This window comes from Haliaeetus leucocephalus, unplaced genomic scaffold (genome assembly GCF_000737465.1).
Source record: "Haliaeetus leucocephalus isolate CR32 unplaced genomic scaffold, Haliaeetus_leucocephalus-4.0 Scaffold752, whole genome shotgun sequence".
Taxonomy (NCBI): Eukaryota; Metazoa; Chordata; class Aves; order Accipitriformes; family Accipitridae; genus Haliaeetus; species Haliaeetus leucocephalus.
In genome coordinates, this window is record NW_010973188.1 from 2,692,013 (window position 1) to 2,711,214 (window position 19,202).

The following is a 19,202-nucleotide window of genomic DNA, read 5'->3' on the forward strand; positions in this document are numbered from 1 at the left end:
CATCTGCCCTGGCGGGCCATGAAAAGCTGAAAAATCCTTGACTGTAGTCTAAACACTACTGAGCAACAACTGAAAACATCAGTGTTATCAACATTCTTCACATACTGAACTCAAAATACAGCACTGTACCAGCTACTAGGAAGACAGTTAACTCTATCCCAGCTGAAACCAGGACACAATAAAGCAGTACGTCTTGATAATAGTAAAGAAAATCCCACCACAGTAAAATCAAATTGCCCTAGTCCTCTTTTTATCTACAAGATAGATAGCAGTGTGCCTGTTACCTACAGTGTGAGTAACTGTGATCCTGTTTTTCCCCCTCCCCTCATTCCCAGGACAGCAGATGGAGAAGGCCTGGTGGAGAAGCACTATGTTTTCTTGAAGAGACTTTGCCAAGTTTTGTGTGCATTGGGCAGCCAGCTGTGTGCGTTGCTAGTAAGTCTCTACTAATACCGACAGCAACCCTGGCAAGGCTAGTTTTTAGGGCTGGGGGTGAGGCAACCCTGACCTAAGGTAGGACCAGGGTTCTGTCTGTACATTTGGTAGCTGTGGGGTTCTCGTCACATATTTGGAAAAGACAGAAATGGCTCTGCTTGCAAGTGGGATAACTGTATCCTGCCAAGTCATGGGAATGTAGAATAGAGAGACCCTGACTGATTCAAGGCCTCTGCTGTCATCAAGATTCACCTCCTATAACCTCTGTAAAACGCTGAAGCTTCACTGAAAATTGGTAAAGTTTCTTGCTGTCTACTGCTACAGAAAAACTACTCTAGGAAATTACTCTTGTGTTGGAAGCCTTTTAAATTTCCCTATTAAAAATAACTCGAAAGAGTATACCTGTTTGTTCTTCCACCAAGGTTCTCTCAAGCTGAAGGAAGAAACAGGTTTTGTTTCTGCTGCTCATCTTTCTGCTGTTTTGTGTCAATGTTGAGATGAAGATGCACATTGATATGTTGCATGCCATGCTGGTTGCTGAATTCCTGCTCCCTTCATTCAGCACAGTGCTTCTACAGTAAAGAAGGCAGGCTTGTTGAGAGATGCTGTTTGTGGGGAGACTGAGGCAGCCAGCCTGTGCAAGTGATAGAGCAAAGTAAATTCTCACAGGGAGGGAAAGAAAAAAAAAACCCCTCTCAGAATTTATCCTTAAAAAGAATGGACAGTAAACAAAGGGTGTGTCACTACTTTCAGAGACTTCACTTGCTGTTAGGCAGTGGGAGCCATTAGTCCGTAATGAAGTAATGAGATGGGGATTTAAGTCCTCATGTCCAAGTTCACTCAGGAGAGGCAGCACTGAGCTGTACAGCTCCAGAACAGGGATCTTGAGGGTGCTAGGTCATATGTTTAGTGAGGAGCAGCAAAACCTTGAATTTGTGGCTCCGGGCAAAACTTATTTTCCTGACAAACTTCCCAGAAAGTTATTCATAAGAGATGTCCATACATTAAATGCAGGAAACATTTGGAGGAATGGAAGTGAAATCATCTGGGTGTGTTTGCTTGTGAAATTCTGCAGTCTACAGTTGCATATTGCTCCACTTTGGTCCTGCTGGGTGGGCTTGACCCAATAGGAGCAAAATTGTGACTCTATCTGAGAAGTCACACTTTTCTCTTGAATGAGGGTGGTGTTGTCTCCAGCACCCCCAGGCTGGTCAGCAGAACTTGCTACTCCTCAGACTATACTGGTTTCAGAAAAAATCACAGTTGTTTGGTGTTTTTTTTTCTCTGCTCCTTTACCATCTATAGCCTTGTATGTAGTGCTCCTGTTTTACCCAGAGACATACCACTTGTGAGCCCAGCCTGACATAGAGTTACTATTTTGTCTGAAATTGTTTGTCTTCCTAATAGGGCTCAGATTCTGATGTGGAAACACCAGCCAACTTTGGAAAATACCTTGACTCATTTTTAGCCTTCACAACCCATCCCAGCCAGGTATGTAAAGGGCTGAAAGTCTCGTGTATGTCTGTGCAAGAATGTGTGAATGCATAATTGAGCTAACCTATAGAAGACTGCAGAACTTCAGCTGCCAAATACTGCTCTCCAGGCTCTCTTCTTCAGCTGAACATCTGGAAGGCAGAGTGGTTTCTCCTCCATTACCACCCCATTAGGAACAGTGCCTGACACAGAGGTGCTGAGTAGAAGGTGCAGAATTTGCAATCAGCCCTAGTATTTACTTAGAGACTTTTGGCGTTCTGAAGTTTGGGTTGTGCATGCAAGGTGCCTTGGCCTCAGCCAAATAGTCAGTGTAATTTGCTATTGCCTTCTGATAGCAACACTTAATGTTAGTAGTGGAGATTCCAGCACTGAAATCCTTCTCTGTTTTCCTCTTTTTGCTCTTCTCCCCCCAGTTTCTGCGCTCCTCCACCCAGATCACATGGGGAGCCCTCTTTCGGCATGAAGTTCTGTCTCGTGACCCCTTGTTGCTGGCTATGATTCCCAAGTATCTCCGTGCATCTATGACAAACCTAGTGAAGGTATGTGGGAACTGCGGCCAGATAGGTTTGCGAAGGTGCCTAGGTGAACGTCACCTGTGGATCATGGGGGAGAAACTACATTTTTATCGTGCCTGCCAGAGGCATGATCTCCAGGCCACTGAGTAAACAGCTCTGTCTCAACATTTTACTGTCTGCTCCTTGCCTTCAGTCTTCATCTCCTTGAAGCTGCTGTTAGCTGTGATGGGTGACTTCTCTTCCTTCCTGACCTTGTCTGCTCTGTCTGCAGGTGGGCTTTCCCTCTAAAACAGACAGCCCCAGTTGTGAATACTCCCGCTTTGATTTTGACAGCGATGAGGACTTCAATGCCTTCTTCAACTGTAAGTTGCCTGTGTGGATGCTGTTGTCTGTACCTTCCCTCTTACTTTCAGTTGCTGGCGGAGCTTGGAGCCTACCATGTTGGCTTGGCAGCTTCCATTTGTGTCTTGACTCTTTCAGCCTGGATCATGGAGTTAAATTAATCTAGGGTTTTCCTGTAGCAGCTCAGGTGTTTCATTTTACTTACTACTTGCTATTATTTTGCTTGCTAGCCAGGTAGGTGGCCTAGTAGCATTTGCTACCTACTGTCAAAGAAAATGCGCCTCTTTGTCACCTAGAGGAGGAAATGAAACAGCCTGGAGTCCTGCTCAGTTTAGGAGAGGAAGGCAGCTTACAAAAGACTTTAAATGTCATTCCAGAAAGAAAATCTGTCTTGGCCCTGCTAAGAAGCTTCTGGTTCAGCACCAATAGTTAGAGTTAAGCAATTAAAATAGCTAAATTTAATCATAATTAATTTTGAAACACAAAATAAAATTACTTGATAAAACAACTTTTTTAAACAATGCAAGTGGCGTCTGTAGTCAGCAGAGATTATTCTTTTGTGTGGTCGTGTACTTGAATATTTTGGAACAAATGAAATTCCTGTTCTGTACTTCGCTTTTAATATCTTTGAAATTGAAAACTGGGCTTCTTTGGGTTTTATGAGTTCACATTAGTTTGTCAGCCTAGAATCTGAACTGGGTTAAGTTGAACAATCTAGAAAAAGTGTGTTTAGCTGAAGGAAGTGGTAGTTATCTAATGCTCTTTTCCTGTCTCAAGGTGGTTTGTAAGCAGCAAACATGCATAGTTTGAAGAAATTTTTAAATGAAAAATAGAGGCTTAATTCTAGTAAATCTGGGTTTAGCATAGATTTTCATAATTGATATTGCATTTTAATTGCACTTCTTTTTATGTTAATCCATCATTTTTTAGTCCATTTAAATTGCTTCAAAAACTGCCTATCCTGTTACACCTAGTTTACTGACTGTATATGAGCTTACTACACAGCTCTTGCCAGAGCAACAGTCCATAATGTTCCCAGGTCTGCAAAGATGCAGGTGAGCTTTGGGGAAGGGAGCATTTGCAGCATCAGCTTCTTGCACAGTGTCCGATTTTTCACTGCAGCTTTCCGAGCCCAGCAAGGAGAGGTGATGAGGATGGCTTGTCGTCTGGACCCTCAAACTGGCTTCCAAATGGCTGGTGAATGGCTGAAGTACCAACTCACATCTCCTGTTGATACTGGACCCATGAACTGTAAGTTACCTGAAAAAAAAAATAGGGATGTGGGATTTGTTTCTTAATTCAAGCCAAGAAGAAATTTCTTTGCCTTTTTTTTTTTCTCAAGGGTGAGCCAAGGCTCAACACTAGGTTTTCAGGCTTTTAAGGTCTTTGCAAGTTAAAAGCAAAATCAAATCAACCCCACCCCACCCCAAATTTAACCCTTTGCAGTCTACCTATGGAATAGCTAATGTAAAGTCCCTGGCTCCTCCCTTCCCTTCCCAAAATCTCCCTGCAAAACAGGTGCAGCTGTCCCTCTGAAACAATTTTACAATTATTTGGGCCTTATTAGATCTGTAACATATTGATTATTTTTGTCCAGGGAAGTTCTGCCTGTCTGGCAAATCCCTGTCAGTCACCTTGCTTTCCTCCTGTGAAGGGAAGGCCACTTGGTGCTCTGCAAAGTCACACTGAGGGCAGTCTTGCCTGCAGTGCTGAGTCTGAGCATGTGGTCTCCCTTCTTTTCTTTTCTCTTCTGTGATTTGTTGGTGTTGCTCCCTATAGTATCTCAAAGGTCAGACTTATGTCTCAGGAGCCTTCACTTGAATGAGGCAAATCACACTGGAGTACCTTAATTGCTCCCAGTGCATCCCTGCCAGGCATCTGCAGGGAGAGCTGTGTGACCAAAATACTTGTGAGTGCTAAGATGTTGCAGTGCAGGAGCTTATCGCCCTGCTGTTGTGCATGCGGGGAGGAGCATGGTGAGAGCTCCACTCTTCTCTTCCTTTCAGCTAAAACAGGCGAAGGTCTCTGCTCCATCTTCTCTCCATCCTTTGTGCAGTGGGATGCCATGACCTTCTTCTCAGAGAGCGTCATCAGCCAAATGTTTCGAACCCTGGATAAAGATGTATGTGTATCAGATGCTCTTGCCTGCTCTCCTGGCTTGTTCTGGGTTGACATGAGTGGGTTTCTTCAGTTATGTTGTCCTTGAAAAGTTTGTAGTAACTGGTTACCTCCATGCAAAACCCCACATTGTTTGGTTAGTGGTTCTCATGAGGAGTACTGACCCTTCTTTAGATGGGACCAAACTCATACTGGCTTACTCTCAGGCATGTCTTGGTTCTGGATACTATGCCATGAGAAGTCACAGGAGAGCGCTCAGGTGGCATGCTTTAATATAGTGCGTTGCTAGAGGAGAATAGGACTGCTTAAGTGGAAATTTCCTAAGTTTATTCTTTTTAGTAATCCCCTGATTAGATTTTTTTTTTAAATTTAATTTTATTTTTTTTTATCTACTAACTAAATGAGAGAAAGTCATGCTCAGGGAGTAGGAGATCAGAAGCAGTTTCTTTCTGCTTTTTGTTCAACAGCAGGTGAATCAGAAGAAAAGCATTTTTTTTCTCAGTCTGATGTAGACTGACTTGATTTTTGTATTAGATTAGGCTGTTCATGCACTTTAGTTCATCATTCTAATCACAGTAAAATAATTATATGGGTTGATATCGTCGGTTGAGCCTGGAATCTGTTGGACAGAGTCAAGATCAGAATTGGGAGCCAAACTGAGAGAGAGGAGATTTGCCTTTCCGGGAGGTGCAAGCAATAGTATGGGGGCTTGAGACTGACATCTCGACTGCCCTACGAACAGTTGCAATGCTGCTGTCCTTTTTCCCTCAGCAAGTGCACGTTGCACACAGTTAAACTGAGGTTTCTACTGCTTTTCTTTCTGTTTTGGGAACAGCTGTGTTCAGCTGAGAGGCCTGATGTGATAGCAGCAGCTCCAAGGCCTAGCTCTAGGAGTCGTAGTATGTGTGCTACAGGCTGAAGTACTGAGTGTTGTCTCCTTTTTTCTTTCCTTCTTCTTTCCCGTTGCTGCCTTTGTAGGAAATCCCCGTGAACGATGGCATAGATCTGCTGCAGCTTGTCCTTAATTTTGAAACAAAGGATCCTCTCATCCTGTCCTGTGTGCTCACCAATGTGTCTGCTCTCTTCCCATTTGTCACTTACCGACCAGAATACCTACCGCAAGTACTTTCCAAGGTAGGTACTTGCAGACCATGCTAAAATGAGGTAGACTTTTTGTGGTGCAAGGCCCTTGTACTAAACTGCAACAGTTAATCCTCCTAGTCAGGGAAGGACTATCCTTCATGTTAAGGATGGGAAAAACAGAGACCGAGTCTTGTTCAAGAAGAAACAATGTCGAATAACAGAATTTTTGCAGTTCCTAGCCTTTAATCTTAACATTAAGTGCACGTTCTGATCAGTAAACACCATATTTTGTTTCAAGGCCTTGCTGTGCTGATGATTCATCTTTCAATTAGTCAAGGGTTCTTCACTGACTTTAGCGAGATTGCACTAAAGACATATATCTATTCCTTGAGCTCAAAACACGCATGAGTGCTAGATATTAACAAATGATGCGAGTTTTTGGATTTTTCCTCCCTTTTCTCACAGCTGTTTGCTTCAGTTACCTTTGAAGTTATAGAAGAAAGTAAGGTATGTCTGAATTATTATCTACTATGAGCTATAACAGTTGGATCAAATTGTAAATACTCTGCTGTAGTAGGCTTCTCAAGTATAGTCGTGCTCCTGGAAAGGGCTGGGAAGTCTAGATACAACTGATCTCTTCTTGGTTGACATAGCCTGAGAAGCTTTGGCTCATGAACTTAGAAGGCCACAGGTATGGTCTAAGGCCAGTGCACTTAGTCCCCTGGTCTATGCTGACCTTCCTGAGAGTGAAATCCCTTCATTAGCTGTCGGTATGCTTCAGTAGTTGGTATATGTGGCTGTGAAGGATGGCTGTAAAGCTGCCAGCCACCTAGGGAGTGCTTGGAGTCTTGATACAGTGAGATCCGTGATATCCTTGCTCCTGGGGTACAGCTTGTTTAAACATGGGCTTCTTGAGTTGGCTCCTGCTCCAGAGGAAATTTCGTTGTTGCATGATTGTTTGGGGTGGGGGTGTGTGGAAATGCTTTTTTGATCTGTACTCAACAGTGCAGAAAACTGCATGTAATGCATTTGTCTCATGAAGATACCCTGCATTTGTCTGAACTTTTGTTTTGTTGCATTGAAGTTTGTTGTGTCTGTCCAGGCTCCTAGAACTCGAGCAGTGAAGAATGTGAGAAGGCATGCATGCTCCTCAATCATAAAGATGTGTCGGGATTACCCTCAGCTTGTCCTGGTATGTAAATGCAACTCTATTATGAAGAGTCTTGCCTCAATTTCAGCTGGATTTTGTGGGATCTTCAGCTTCCTTGGTTACATTCTGTTATTCTTCCAAGAAACATTCCTTCCATGCAAATGGCAAAGTGTTTTATTCCCTGCGCCTCCCTTCTTCCCATGCCCTGCCACCCGCCCAACCCCTCCAAAAAAAATTTTTTCTGTCTGAAGAGTTGAATTGTAAAGTAATGAATTAAATGAGAAGGTGATGAGTTAAATGCAAAAGGGATGAGGAGGAGGATACAAGCCACACTAGATTAATTTTATGGGCACTTTTGCTGAATTTCCATTTTGTCATTTGTGGTCTCAATCGATTCCTTAGCTGAAGACACTAGCAATGACTAATCTCCAGACTTCTATTCCTTAACAGAATGTAGGAGCAAGAGGAGAGTATTTGTTTTCTGGATTAGCTTGAGGAGACTAGAAAAAACAAACATGTTTAAAATCCATGAGCCAGTGTTTTGTTTGGTTTTGCTGAACTAAACAGCCTGCATGCAACATGTGTAGCTCTGAACTCCGTTCTTCAGTGGTGTTGTGTGCAGTGGCTCTAGGATTATGGGAGCACCATAGGACATTGCTAGTTTAAACAAAGACTTTTTTTCAGGATGCTAATTAAGGTAATTTAGGGGTTCCAGTCTGCATTCTGCAATAGCTGCTAAGAACTAGTGGGTTGGTCTTTGTCTCACTCTACTGGTCCTTTAACTACAGCTCCCTCTTTCCCATGGCCAGTGAAACATCCTCACAGGAAGAGCCAAGGGCCCAGAGCTGCCCCAAAATATGTTCAGATGACTTTGCTGAAGAGGATGATTGCTAATGCTTATACAAAGTAGCAGGAAGACATGGTTACCACTAGAGTGGGTAGGGAAGAAACTCAGCTATTCCTGTGGAGATAGTGATAACTGTATGAATCGTTATTAACCTAGTTGTGAGCAAAGAGGAGGAAGAGTCCTAAGTCTGGCACCTGAGAGCCAAAGGAGTGAGGTACTTTCTGTGAGCAAATAAAAGCACCAGAACTACTTTGAGGTGTGACACTGCTGTAGGGGATATGGCTGCCTAGAAGAGAGAGATTCCTCTGCTTCTTTCAGTCATTCTGGAGACTAAACGGGATGCAGGATGATGATAGAGGGGTAGGGAAGTAAAGCAGTTCTTTCAGACTGAACATTTGGAGAACCTTGAGACTGAGGAGATGGCTATGTAGAGAAAAGGTAACTTAGACATGCTTCTCCAGCTGTTCTGTGTAGTACAGTACACCCCACCTCTGCCTCCCACAGTGGCCCTCCTCCACACCAAATGCATGACGCTATTCCATTGGATGTGTTTTCTAGCCAAACTTTGAGATGTTGTACAACCATGTGAAGCAGCTGCTCTCCAATGAGCTACTTCTGACGCAGATGGAGAAGTGTGCTCTTATGGAGGCCCTCGTCCTCATCAGCAACCAGTTCAAGGACTATGAGCGGCAGAAGGTTTTTCTGGAGGAGCTCATGGCTCCTGTTGCTGGCTTATGGCTCTCCCCGGAGATGCAGAGGTATGGGTCATTTTTCTGAGCTTTGAGCTGGAGGTGTTGCAGAGGTAATGTCGTGCCAAATAAGGGAATGCACAAACCAAATGAGGGTGGTGGACTGCTTTGTGACCTCCTGTACTCTGGGCAGTCATTGTGGTGGTCTCCTGCAGTTCAGAAGCTGCCAACTGAGTCTAAATGCTGTTTGTTGAATATTGCTAGGTAAGTGGTGTTTAAGTTGATAGAGGAACACTTCCCAGCATGCTCAAAGCATTTGCATAAAATGAGAAATAAAAGATGTCTTTGCTCATTTCCAGGAGAAGCTAGGAAGCTGAGCTCTCCTTACTAAAGCTGAGGTGTGCTGCAGCCCTGGGCAGCTAAGCACGCACAAGAGTTTTCCCAGCAGGGCTATCTTCATAAGAAATTCAAAGGTTTTAGGTCCCATGGCCTAAGAGAACTGGAGGTGTTTGGAGAGTGCACATGTCTCTGGTGCTTTTTATCATGTTCCCATGTACAGTGTGGAGCACTAGCTAGTCTCTGTAGCGTGCTCTGTATTTGTTGAGATGTTTATTGACAGTGCAAAGCTCTGCTCAAATTCCCTGGTATAAACAATAATCCCCATTGCTGTCTTTTGCTGCTGCCAGAGTCCTCTCAGATCCTGAAGCCTTTATCTCCTATGTGGGTGCAGACAACAAAATTGCCGATCCAGTCTTGGAAGATCCTAGTGGCCTGAACCGCTCTAGAGTGAGTATCATTACCAGGAGAGCCAATCCTTACGGAGATGGGAATTGCCTCCTTCCATCCCCCATTTCTGTTGTGGTTACACACAAGATCTCTCCTGATCATCTACTTTTTTAGGGTGTGGATCGGTAGGTTTTTCAGACTGCAGAATAACAGGCTGCCTCTTTAAGCTACAGTAATGAGCATGTAGGCCATGCAAAAACAGATTATTCAGCAGAGTGAAGCGCACTATTCCCTGCTCTTCGTGTAGCAGAGTTTGGTTTTGGAGAAGCAATTAGTTTACATGATTTTTGGAAATACAGTGCAGTGAATTCTGCTTTTTGAGCCAGGCAGTATGGGAAGCATTGTGCTGAGACTGCAGCATGGAATATAATTAAAATTCATCCAAGGAGGTTCATGTTGTTTGAGTTGTTAGTGAAATGTCTTCACTTCTTGGACAGACTGCAAATGGAGTTGCTATCTTTAGGTCTGTAAAAGACACTGAAATGCAGTCCACAGAGCTGTGCTTGTGATTTGGGGCTAATGCAGTTTGACCACTGTGCCATCACAGATCTCTACCTCTGTCCCATCACATAAAGGAGATGAGGAACTGATGATGTAGACCCTTCCTTTTAGAGGGCAACCTACCTGGTTGCTTGCATACTGATGAGACCATATGCGTCGATGCTTTGTCTAATAGCGAGTTCCTGGGCCATCCTGCCGTAGCCAAGGGTCACTGAAGATGAAGGAATGTAGCATGATCGTTTGGTGCATTTTGTTGGCAGCAAACCCACCAGAGTTTGTTCCTGTCACCAGATTGGGCTCACTGTAGAGCATTCCCTTTGAGATGGGATGATGATGCATTTCTCTGAAAACATATTTACTCGGGTTGTGTTCTGGCTAAGAAACACTCTCTCCACGTCTCTTGCTGTAGATAAGCTTTTGCGTGTACACCATTCTGGGAGTTGTGAAACGAGCTCGTTGGCCTGCTGCAACTGAAGAGGCGAAAGCTGGAGGATTCTTGGTGGGATACATGCCCAGTGGAAGTCCAATCTACCGTAATCCCTGCACTGAGCAGGTCCTGAAGCTTCTTGACAATTTACTTGCTCTTATAAGGTGGGTCAAGTTGACTTGAAATAATTTATGTTGACTTAAGAATCTCTGAAAGCCAAACTGTGATAAATACATGGAGTGCTCAGAGCATGTTCTCCCAGTGAAGCCAACGGGAACACAGGCTGGTGCAGGTGCCCAAGTACTGTTCCTGACTGTTCACAGTGGGGAATGGCACTGGGGAAACTGGAGCCTTCTGAATGTTCATTGGCCTGGCCTACAAGAGTCCATCAAAGCTAATTGGAGCTTGGGCTGGGGTTGCCTCCCCCACCTCCACTGCTATGAATCTGCCACCCAGTTAATAGTTTCTCGACTAACATCTCTGCTCTGCCCTCAGCCGCTACAAGGCCACCTCTCCAGTCACCACCAGGGCAGTCCCAGCTCTCGTCGCAACCTGTTTGTGTTGTTCTCTCTTCAGTGTTAAATTAAGCTGTTTTTGCTGAACGTGAACACCAGCCTCCTGAAGCAGTGTCTGCTATTGAAATCAGTGGATGCATACTCTCAGGCTGTTGCTACCTTGCAGTGCCTCTCTGCACGTCACTGGTATTGTGTACATCTGGGGCAGCCAGAGGAGGGACCAAGAGAAGGCAGAAAAGGGGAATCCTGAATAACAGTTCCCAGAATTATAAAGGAGGAATCTGTCTCAGGGTAACTGCTGATACTAGGATTTTGCCAGGCTTAGAGGGCAATTTTGTGAGATAACTCTACGTGTTATGTACTTGAAAACTTGAGGCCCTGTACTTGGCGGGAGCCTGTTGGGCAAGAGCATTTTCAGATCCACATAAGATTTTTCAGCTCCCAGGTCTGTGAGGGAAGGAGCCCTATTACTCGAACTCTGTCTAGTCAGGTGTATTTGGTAGTCACTGAGCTCAGGACTGTGCTGCTTCCAGTGAGAAGCAACACACTGAACTGGTAGGACAAGCATATACTGTCTTGGCCCACCCTAGCTGTGCTTCTCATCACAAAGCTCTGTGTAGCACAGCAGGTGGTACTTTGGCCAGTGAGCAGGGTTGAACCATCTTGTTATGGCTGTGGAGTTGTGCTTGAAGTGTTTTTGCCTTTTATCCTGGAATGCTGAAGATCCTATTGATGAGCTTTTGGGAGAGGTTCGGTAGAGTTGCCTGAGTAGAGGTAGCCTCATGCCATTTCTTCCAGAGCCTGGAACATGCTCCATATTGTGGGAGACCAACTAAACCATTGCCCAAGGTCTGAACGGGCTGCAACAGACTTTTTTCTTGTGCCGTCGCTATTCTTGCCAGAACTTAAGCATTATTAAAAACACTTGGGATGTCTGTTACAACAAGCTTAGGAAACTATTGTCAAACACTATCACTACCTGTAAAGAAGCAGAAATTCTGTGCCTGCTTGTTTACCACCTCCAGGAAAACGCATGAACTATGTTCTATTGCCAGTGCTTCCCCATCTACATAAAGGAAGAGGCTCCCTGGCTGTTTTTTGAGATAATGTATGTGCGTTGTTTGAGCATCTCCCCTGCAGACCAGAATCTTTTCTGAGCATGTGGTAGTAACATACATGGAGTGGCCTGTACTTCACTCGGAGGTATCCAGGCTTTTCTTAAGGCTGGATGTGCCAACAAGAACTAATGAGTGATTTATTAAGAGCAGTAGATCCTCCACCTCATACCTTTCCTGGCTGCTGCTGGAGGTAGAAGCCTCTTTGTATGACAACTGCAAGCTCATAGTTGTTCGTTGCAAATGTTGATGATGTTTATGTCTTTCTGGAGAAGGTGCAGCTTGTGCTATGGAGCTTCTGGTGTGTTTTTTGCTGGCTTTGAGTGCCTTTTCCATGTACTGCTTCCTCAGGCCCTCTTTAATATGGATTACTCAAGAGAATATGGGATCTGTAGTGGCCTGTCAGCACATGTGAAGTACAGAGATATGAGGAAGGCTGGCTGGCAGGACAGCTGCCTGTGTTGAGGATGCCTTCGGGAACATAGTTGCATTACTGCTTGGGGATGGATGCTTCTCTTAGCTCTGTGCCATTAGGCAGCTTTCTGTGGGGATAAGCAAGGTCCAGTGTTGCTCATGTGCTTGTGCAGGAAGCAGATGTGGAAGTCCTCACAGATTGTGTTGGTTACTGTGTAAGCAGATCTGCAAGTAGCAGCAGCATGGATCCTACTGAGCAGCTGAACTGAGCACCAAGTCAGGCACCAATATGCAAACAAAGGGTGTTTTGCAGGCTGAGCAGTTGGGTCTGCTGCTTTCTGGATATTATGTGGCATTCTTCTGCTGTGTTTGCAGACAGAAGCAGTGAAAGTTGTTAAGCCATTGGGTCTTTGCCAGGGTAAGTACCTTGAAGGTAGGTCATGGGTGAGACCAGAGAGGTGAGAGGAATGAGAGGGAGTCCAAGTAACAAGGGAAAATAAGGTAGTTTTGAGTGGCATCTTCCTGTGCCTATGCATATTTGTCTCTGTCTTGGTAGCTGTATTTACCGAATTATTTTGAGGTTGCTTTGTTAATCACTGCTTACAGCTTTTTGAGTGATTATTCTCCCGTCCTTTGCAGTACCTCATTTCATCTAGTCGCTTCCTAGCTTATGGCTTAAATTGTTCTTTCCTGAATTTAAACCCAAATCATGATCTTCAGCCACCTTTAGATAAAGGTGTGTTTCTGGAGTCAGTAGCTACATGAACTGATTGGTGCAGCACCTTTATTGTGGATTTGCTTGTGTTTTGTTACCGATGGACTGGTCAGACTCAGCAAACGCTTTGCATGGAAAAAGGCTTTTTTGGAACTCCTCTTGATGAGATGCTGACATTACCAAGACATTAATGCTGCTGAAAGAATTGTTGGATAGACATGGATGCTGTAGGCATTTTCATTGTAGACAGCTCAAGCTTTGGATAAAGATTCTTCAAGCATGGACTGTCCTAAAGGACTCATTTTCTGGCCTTCAAGCCCATCTCTCTAGGCATCAGACGCTCTTTCCAGCAGAGCTGTGACCATCGCTGAAAATACCCCAAGTCCTGCCATATCCTTTGCTTGTCTTTTCTAAAGCATAAATGTCTCTTGAATTTTGTTTTTCCATGTTCTCCTGTGTGTGGGATGCCTGGGAGTGATGCTTACTGCTGAGAGTTTCACCTGGAACATGCCTAGGGGCTACATCTTCATCAAGTATGAGGGCTGTTGGATGCTTTTTTAACTCCTATGGGGAGCAGCTGATTAGCCATTTTCTCTCTGTTACCACTGGGACCTTGCTAAAGTATTAATTAAGGGAGATCGGCTTGTGAGTGGAGATCGGCCTGTGAGTGAAGATCTGCCCTCCCAACTGTCAAACTTGAGAAAATGCTTCAAGGACTCTGAAACAACTAAGGACCATGACCACAGCTTCAGGATATGACTGTCTGGCCCATCCTGCTGGGGTTAGAGCAGTGAGATTTCAAGGTTCACCACTGCACTTCCACAGTCCTTGGGTTTGCCCCAATGCCCTTCTGCCCAGCATGAGGCAAAGCCAATGTTGGCCTGCAGCAGGCAGGACCCATACAAGAGGAGATTATTTTAGTAGCTGAGTTTCAGGATAGCCTCAAGCAGAAATGCACAGGTTTTTGAGTCAGTGGAACAACATTATCCAAACTTTTGCGGAGGCTGGGCTGCTCCCTGGCCCCTTTTGGGAAAGTAAAACCAGCTTGTGCCCCCTTTGAGGCCTGTTGCATGGTGTTAGATCCAGCCCAGAATGAGAGTATGAGTTGTTAAGAAGTCATTTGTGTAGCTCTTTCTTATGAAATTTACATACTTGCCTTCCTCACATGCAGTGAGCAGGGAAGTATTTAACACTTGCAGAGAGAAGTGGGATAGTTGCTGTTTCGGAGCTAACTTGGGCTCTCTGCAAACTCAGGCAGATGTCACTGCATCGGGGTTGCCAGGATTGTGAACATAGACCTTCCAAAAAAAAAAAAAAAATTTAAAAACTCATTAAGACCTGAGTGAAAGCTGAGACTCTGGAGATCATACTGAGGTCTGTCTGCACTCCCTTCCCCCAGCCATTCCCATGTACCCCCCTGCTTTGGGAAACGCTGCTCTAGGGGGAGATACTGAGTTGCCCTTGATCACCTCTAGCAGCAGGTACAATGGCATTGCAGTTTTGGAGGAGGCTGCAGGATTTGTGCTGTGTGCAGCTGGCGACACCCAGAGTGGAGGTCTGAGGTCTCAAAGGAGAGAGGTAGGTGAGAGAGACACCCCCTGCCGAGTCCAGCTCTGAGTGTCAGTACCCTGGCTAAGAGGGGACCCATTTTGGCCTGGATGGCAAGAACCAGCCACCCGTGGCTGAATTGGTGTCCCTCGTGGAGAGCTGACCAAGGCCGCCTCCTGATGATGCGGAATTGTTCCCAGCTGGATGTGTTGTCCAGGGGGCACACGTGTCTGCCACGAGTAACATCTGATCGGACTGATGTTCTCCCTAGATTCCCTCCGATGCCACCTGCCATTCTGGGGACTGTGACCCATCCCTAGGGGGCAGTGTGTGTATTTTGGAGCTGAAACAGCCCCTCCTTCTGCAGGGGCCTTACGTGCAGAAGATCTTTTGAGAGTACAGAATCCGTGTCTTGTCAGTTTTTAAAATAGATTCTCTGATCCCTTTGGCCAAGCTAATAAGCTGTTGCCAGCATCACCTGGAGAATTGCTGGGAGTTTTTACTGCCAGTGCTTGCAAGGGGTGGGGTGAACTGAAATAAGTGGAAGGGGCAGCCAGGAGATTCAGGACATGAGGTGGAGTCACTCCATGTCTCTGTTGGGTCAGCTTCCCCAATATTTTTGCAGGTGGGGAAGGGGGATCCCATGCACACGTGCTTGGTCTCACCTTCCTCATCATCTGCCTCAGAGGAGCTGTTCACAAGCTGAAGGAGAGGATCCCACTGTCAAGGGCAAAAGGGATTGACCCGCATGGGTATAAACCAAGTGCTCTTCTGTTTCAGGACTCACAACAATCTCTACATGCCAGAGATGGTGGCTAGGCTGGGGGAAACATTTGCAAAGGCCTTAGACATGCTGGAGGTGGAGAAGAATGCCATCCTAGGTAAGGAGCTTCTCTTTGGGAGGAATGTGTGGGCAGATTCTCAGAGGTAGTTGAGGTAGAAGTCCATCAGTAGCAGTGGAAGCAAAGAGAGTCTGGAAAGCTAGCTTCTTCATAGTATTCGCAGCTCAGCTATGATTTGAACCTGATAAAACAAAGAAGTTAAATAAGTTATTGGTCTCAGACAAATTGGTTTCTTTGCATGAAATGAAGGGTACCGTACCAAACTGTTTGTTCCAGCTGGGTGGTGGTCTCTGCAGCATGGTATTTCAGGCTGGAGAGCCGGGGGGGGTGCTGTAATTGTCTGCCTTTGAGCAGAATTAGTCCTCAGCAGGATCCCTGAGTGCTGGTGCAGAGACCTGTCTTGGAGGGCAAGAGCCAAGTCCTGCAGTATAGCCCTGTCATTTGTTTCTAGGCGGTGTATTAGAAAGATGCTTTTGGAACCATCTTAAAACAGGTTTGAGCTTTTGAACACAGAAGCCTTTCCAGCCAAGCAGAAGTGGGTGGCCTTGTGGATAAAATGTGGACCATGACTCTGGAATTTGGGGGTTAGTTTCAGGTTCTGACAGACAGTGAAATATTTAGGGGAAGTTGCTTTGTTTTTCTTATTTCCATTTCCTATCTGTAAAATGAGGAGATAATTCCTTTACCTGTTTTCTGTGACCTGTAAACTCTCTGTCTGTGAACCACTGCACATAAGGCAGCAGGGCCTTGATCTCTGCTCTAAACTTTTTAATATCATAGTTCAGCAGTAGCTTGTGTCCCAACAGAGATGAATACAAACCTGAAGGGATGGGCTATTAGAGGAGCTGCACAACTGTCAGCTTTGCTTCTGACTAGGTTCTGATAGCTCCAGTAAGTTTTGCTTTGGAGAAATTAGGGGGCTGTAACAACCTTAGTGGGAACACCTCTTCTCTGGGTACAATTGACCTGAACTTGGCTGACCTCTTGAGGGGAGGTTCTGCCCCAGGATTGCTGTACCTCTTTCCATTTGGCTGCATGTTGATCTTGCCAAGTGCTTCCCTTGCTGCTGTCAAGCTGGCTGGGGCCTGCCCAGCACCTTCTGAAGGTGCACTGTGCTCTCTCATTAATGGAGCTGAAGTTTTTTCTTTCCCACAGGTCTCCCTCAGCCTCTGCTGGAGCTTTATGACTCTCCTGTTTACAAAACGGTCTTAGAAAGGATGCAGGGCTTCTTTTGTACCCTGTATGACAACTGGTAAGAGCACCAGATATCCCCCACGCAATCCAACATTGCACAGCTGGAGCACTAGGCTATTGCTGGGTGCTGACTTCTTCTAGAGTTAGACTTTTCATGTGAACTGTATCCTCTAATATCCAAGTATGAGCTGCAGTGGTGAACTATACTTGGTGGTTGTAACCTACCGCATACACATGGAACACAGTCGCTGGAAAAAGTACCTCAAAATGTGGATCTGCATTTAGCTCTTCTGTGGTTGGGTAGTCGGACTGGAGCACTTATCAGATATCCTGACCTAGTTTGTCTCTTTGCCACTTTTAATCGTGTATTAGGATACATCAGCACTTGAAAGTGCATTTTAGTGCTTAAATGCTTAATTCATTGTCCCTCTGCAGGTATCCCAGAAAAAAAGAGATACTCTGCTAAAATTCCTCTATAGTATTTGTTTAAGAACATGGCAATTGTCTAATCTCAAGATGATAGTAGACAGACTTGCAATTAACTTGTTTTGTTGTTGAAGTTTCCACATCCTGGGAAATGCAGGCCCCTCCATGCAACAGGATTTCTACACCGTTGAGGGTCTCGCCACTCAGCTCCTCAGCTCAGCTTTCATCAACCTCAACAACATTCCTGATTACAGACTCCGTCCCATGCTCCGTATCCTTCCGTCACTGTCTCAGGCTAGCTAGGGAGGCTTTAAATACATAAGGTGAAAACGTGCATCATTTTCAGTATGGCCAAGCCAAAGAAGGGTGATTGAGGAGGTGAACAAACAGGGATACACCTGGTGTGGATAAGGTGTGAGCCTAGGAGGGCATGAGCAGAAACAGCATGGGGTCAGAGAGAATAAATGTGAAGGATTTGTGTGGTCCTGGAGGCACCATGAGAGGTGGGTAGTCCCTTCTGGGGGGCAAAGGGGGCTTGGATAGTGCAAGAGCTTGGCAGTAGGGTGTCTGACTAGACTTTGTGCTTGTGTAGGACACCATCTGGGGTTCCCAACCCACTTTCCAGGGCTGGATGTTCAGTCTCACAGATAGGAAATGGGTGCTAAGCACCCTCAGCTTTCTCAGCTGAACTGTTGGGGAAAGGGGCTGGATACTTCATGCTCTTGGTGTATAGAGATGCCACTTGTTAATTCAGGGTTATGAGAAGATGGGCTTTGAGGTGTCTCTGTTGCTTGGCCTCCCAGTGGAATGGGCTGGTTTGGGCAGTGTGCTGCAGTCTCCCTAGCAGCTGGCTGTATGTGCTGGATCTCTTCCTTAACTGGTCTGTGCAGGTGTGTTTGTGAAGCCCTTGGTACTCTCCTGCCCTTCAGAATACTACGAAACCCTTGTCTGCCCCATGCTGGGACCACTCGTTACCTATCTGCATGCGGTAAGAAAACAGCTTGTTCAATGCCTGTTCCTTGGCAGCCCAGACTCCTTGTAGCAGCTGGCAGCAACGTGTGAGAATGTCTGTCTCTCCAAAGCCAGCAGAGACAAAGGCAGAGCTATGATGCTTAATGATTTTGATGCTGTTTAGGGGGAGCTTTTGAGGTGCATTGAACCCTTGCTGTTGCACAGCACCCCTTCCTGTGAATTCAAACCTGTGGATATTAGCTCCTCAGCCTTCAGCCCTGAGAATTTTGGGGGGGGGGTTCTTGCCTGTGTCCTCTCATTTTTGTGGCAGCTCACTCAGATTCCTACAGCCAGCACAGCCACAGTGTCTCCACAGTGTCTTCAGCACAGTTGGTAGCAGTTCTTGTCCCATTCAAAATGGGGCTTGGCATGAGAGCTGTGTTTAAATTTCTGGTGCTTCTGTCAGCAGCTGTCACTTGGGCCTCTTTTCATTGTGTCCAGCATGGCTCCTTAGGAAGATATTGAATCTTCCCTTTTGTCTTGAACAGAGGTTGTCTCAGAAATGGCAGGTGATCAACCAGCGAAGCATGCTCTGGTAAGCTTCTACCCCTTGATATGAGGGGGAAATGGGGAGTGGGATGGAGCTGTGGTCTTTTACGTGGCCCTTTGCCCAGGGAACAGCCCTGTCAGCAGAGGGCTGGAAGACACTATGTTGACCTTGATGGTGACTCATTCCCTGTGCTTGGACAGAGGGAATGCTTTAAGACATTGGCTCCCTTCACACTAAAACCTGTTCTCCTCAGTGAGGATGAAGCTGCAGATGACAACCCTGAGTCTCAGGAGATGCTTGAGGAACAGCTGGTCAGGCTGCTGACCCGAGAAGTCATGGATCTCATCAGTAAGTGAAATCAAGCTAGGTCCCCTGGGATATCTGGGAAGTTTGCCCTGGAGAGGACAACAGGAATTTCCAGTGTGCAGTAAAACTTAACTATAATGGCCAGTAGTATTTAATATAATCCTCAGAAGCCAGGTATGAGACAGTTAACCCTGCCAAAATCTTAGCTAAAACCTAGGAAGAGGTCAATTAACAACCTT

At 45.5% G+C, this 19,202-nt stretch overlaps 1 protein-coding gene across 1 annotated transcript in view; it reads left to right on the forward strand.

The window, feature by feature from the left end:
* The window catches only part of XPO5 (exportin 5), a gene marked incomplete at its 5' end in the record, with an annotated part of 29,222 nt that overhangs the window by 4,933 nt on the left and 5,087 nt on the right, over positions 1-19,202 (forward strand). The window contains 18 exons of the mRNA XM_010581261.1: positions 266-435; positions 1,843-1,926; positions 2,343-2,468; positions 2,716-2,806; positions 3,909-4,037; positions 4,793-4,908; positions 5,883-6,038; positions 6,453-6,494; positions 7,090-7,179; positions 8,543-8,742; positions 9,360-9,459; positions 10,370-10,551; positions 15,475-15,575; positions 16,692-16,788; positions 17,291-17,427; positions 18,047-18,144; positions 18,656-18,702; positions 18,911-19,005. Coding sequence (XP_010579563.1) covers positions 266-435; positions 1,843-1,926; positions 2,343-2,468; positions 2,716-2,806; positions 3,909-4,037; positions 4,793-4,908; positions 5,883-6,038; positions 6,453-6,494; positions 7,090-7,179; positions 8,543-8,742; positions 9,360-9,459; positions 10,370-10,551; positions 15,475-15,575; positions 16,692-16,788; positions 17,291-17,427; positions 18,047-18,144; positions 18,656-18,702; positions 18,911-19,005 — 2,061 coding nt within the window. The remainder of the gene's footprint in view (positions 1-265; positions 436-1,842; positions 1,927-2,342; positions 2,469-2,715; positions 2,807-3,908; positions 4,038-4,792; positions 4,909-5,882; positions 6,039-6,452; positions 6,495-7,089; positions 7,180-8,542; positions 8,743-9,359; positions 9,460-10,369; positions 10,552-15,474; positions 15,576-16,691; positions 16,789-17,290; positions 17,428-18,046; positions 18,145-18,655; positions 18,703-18,910; positions 19,006-19,202) is intronic.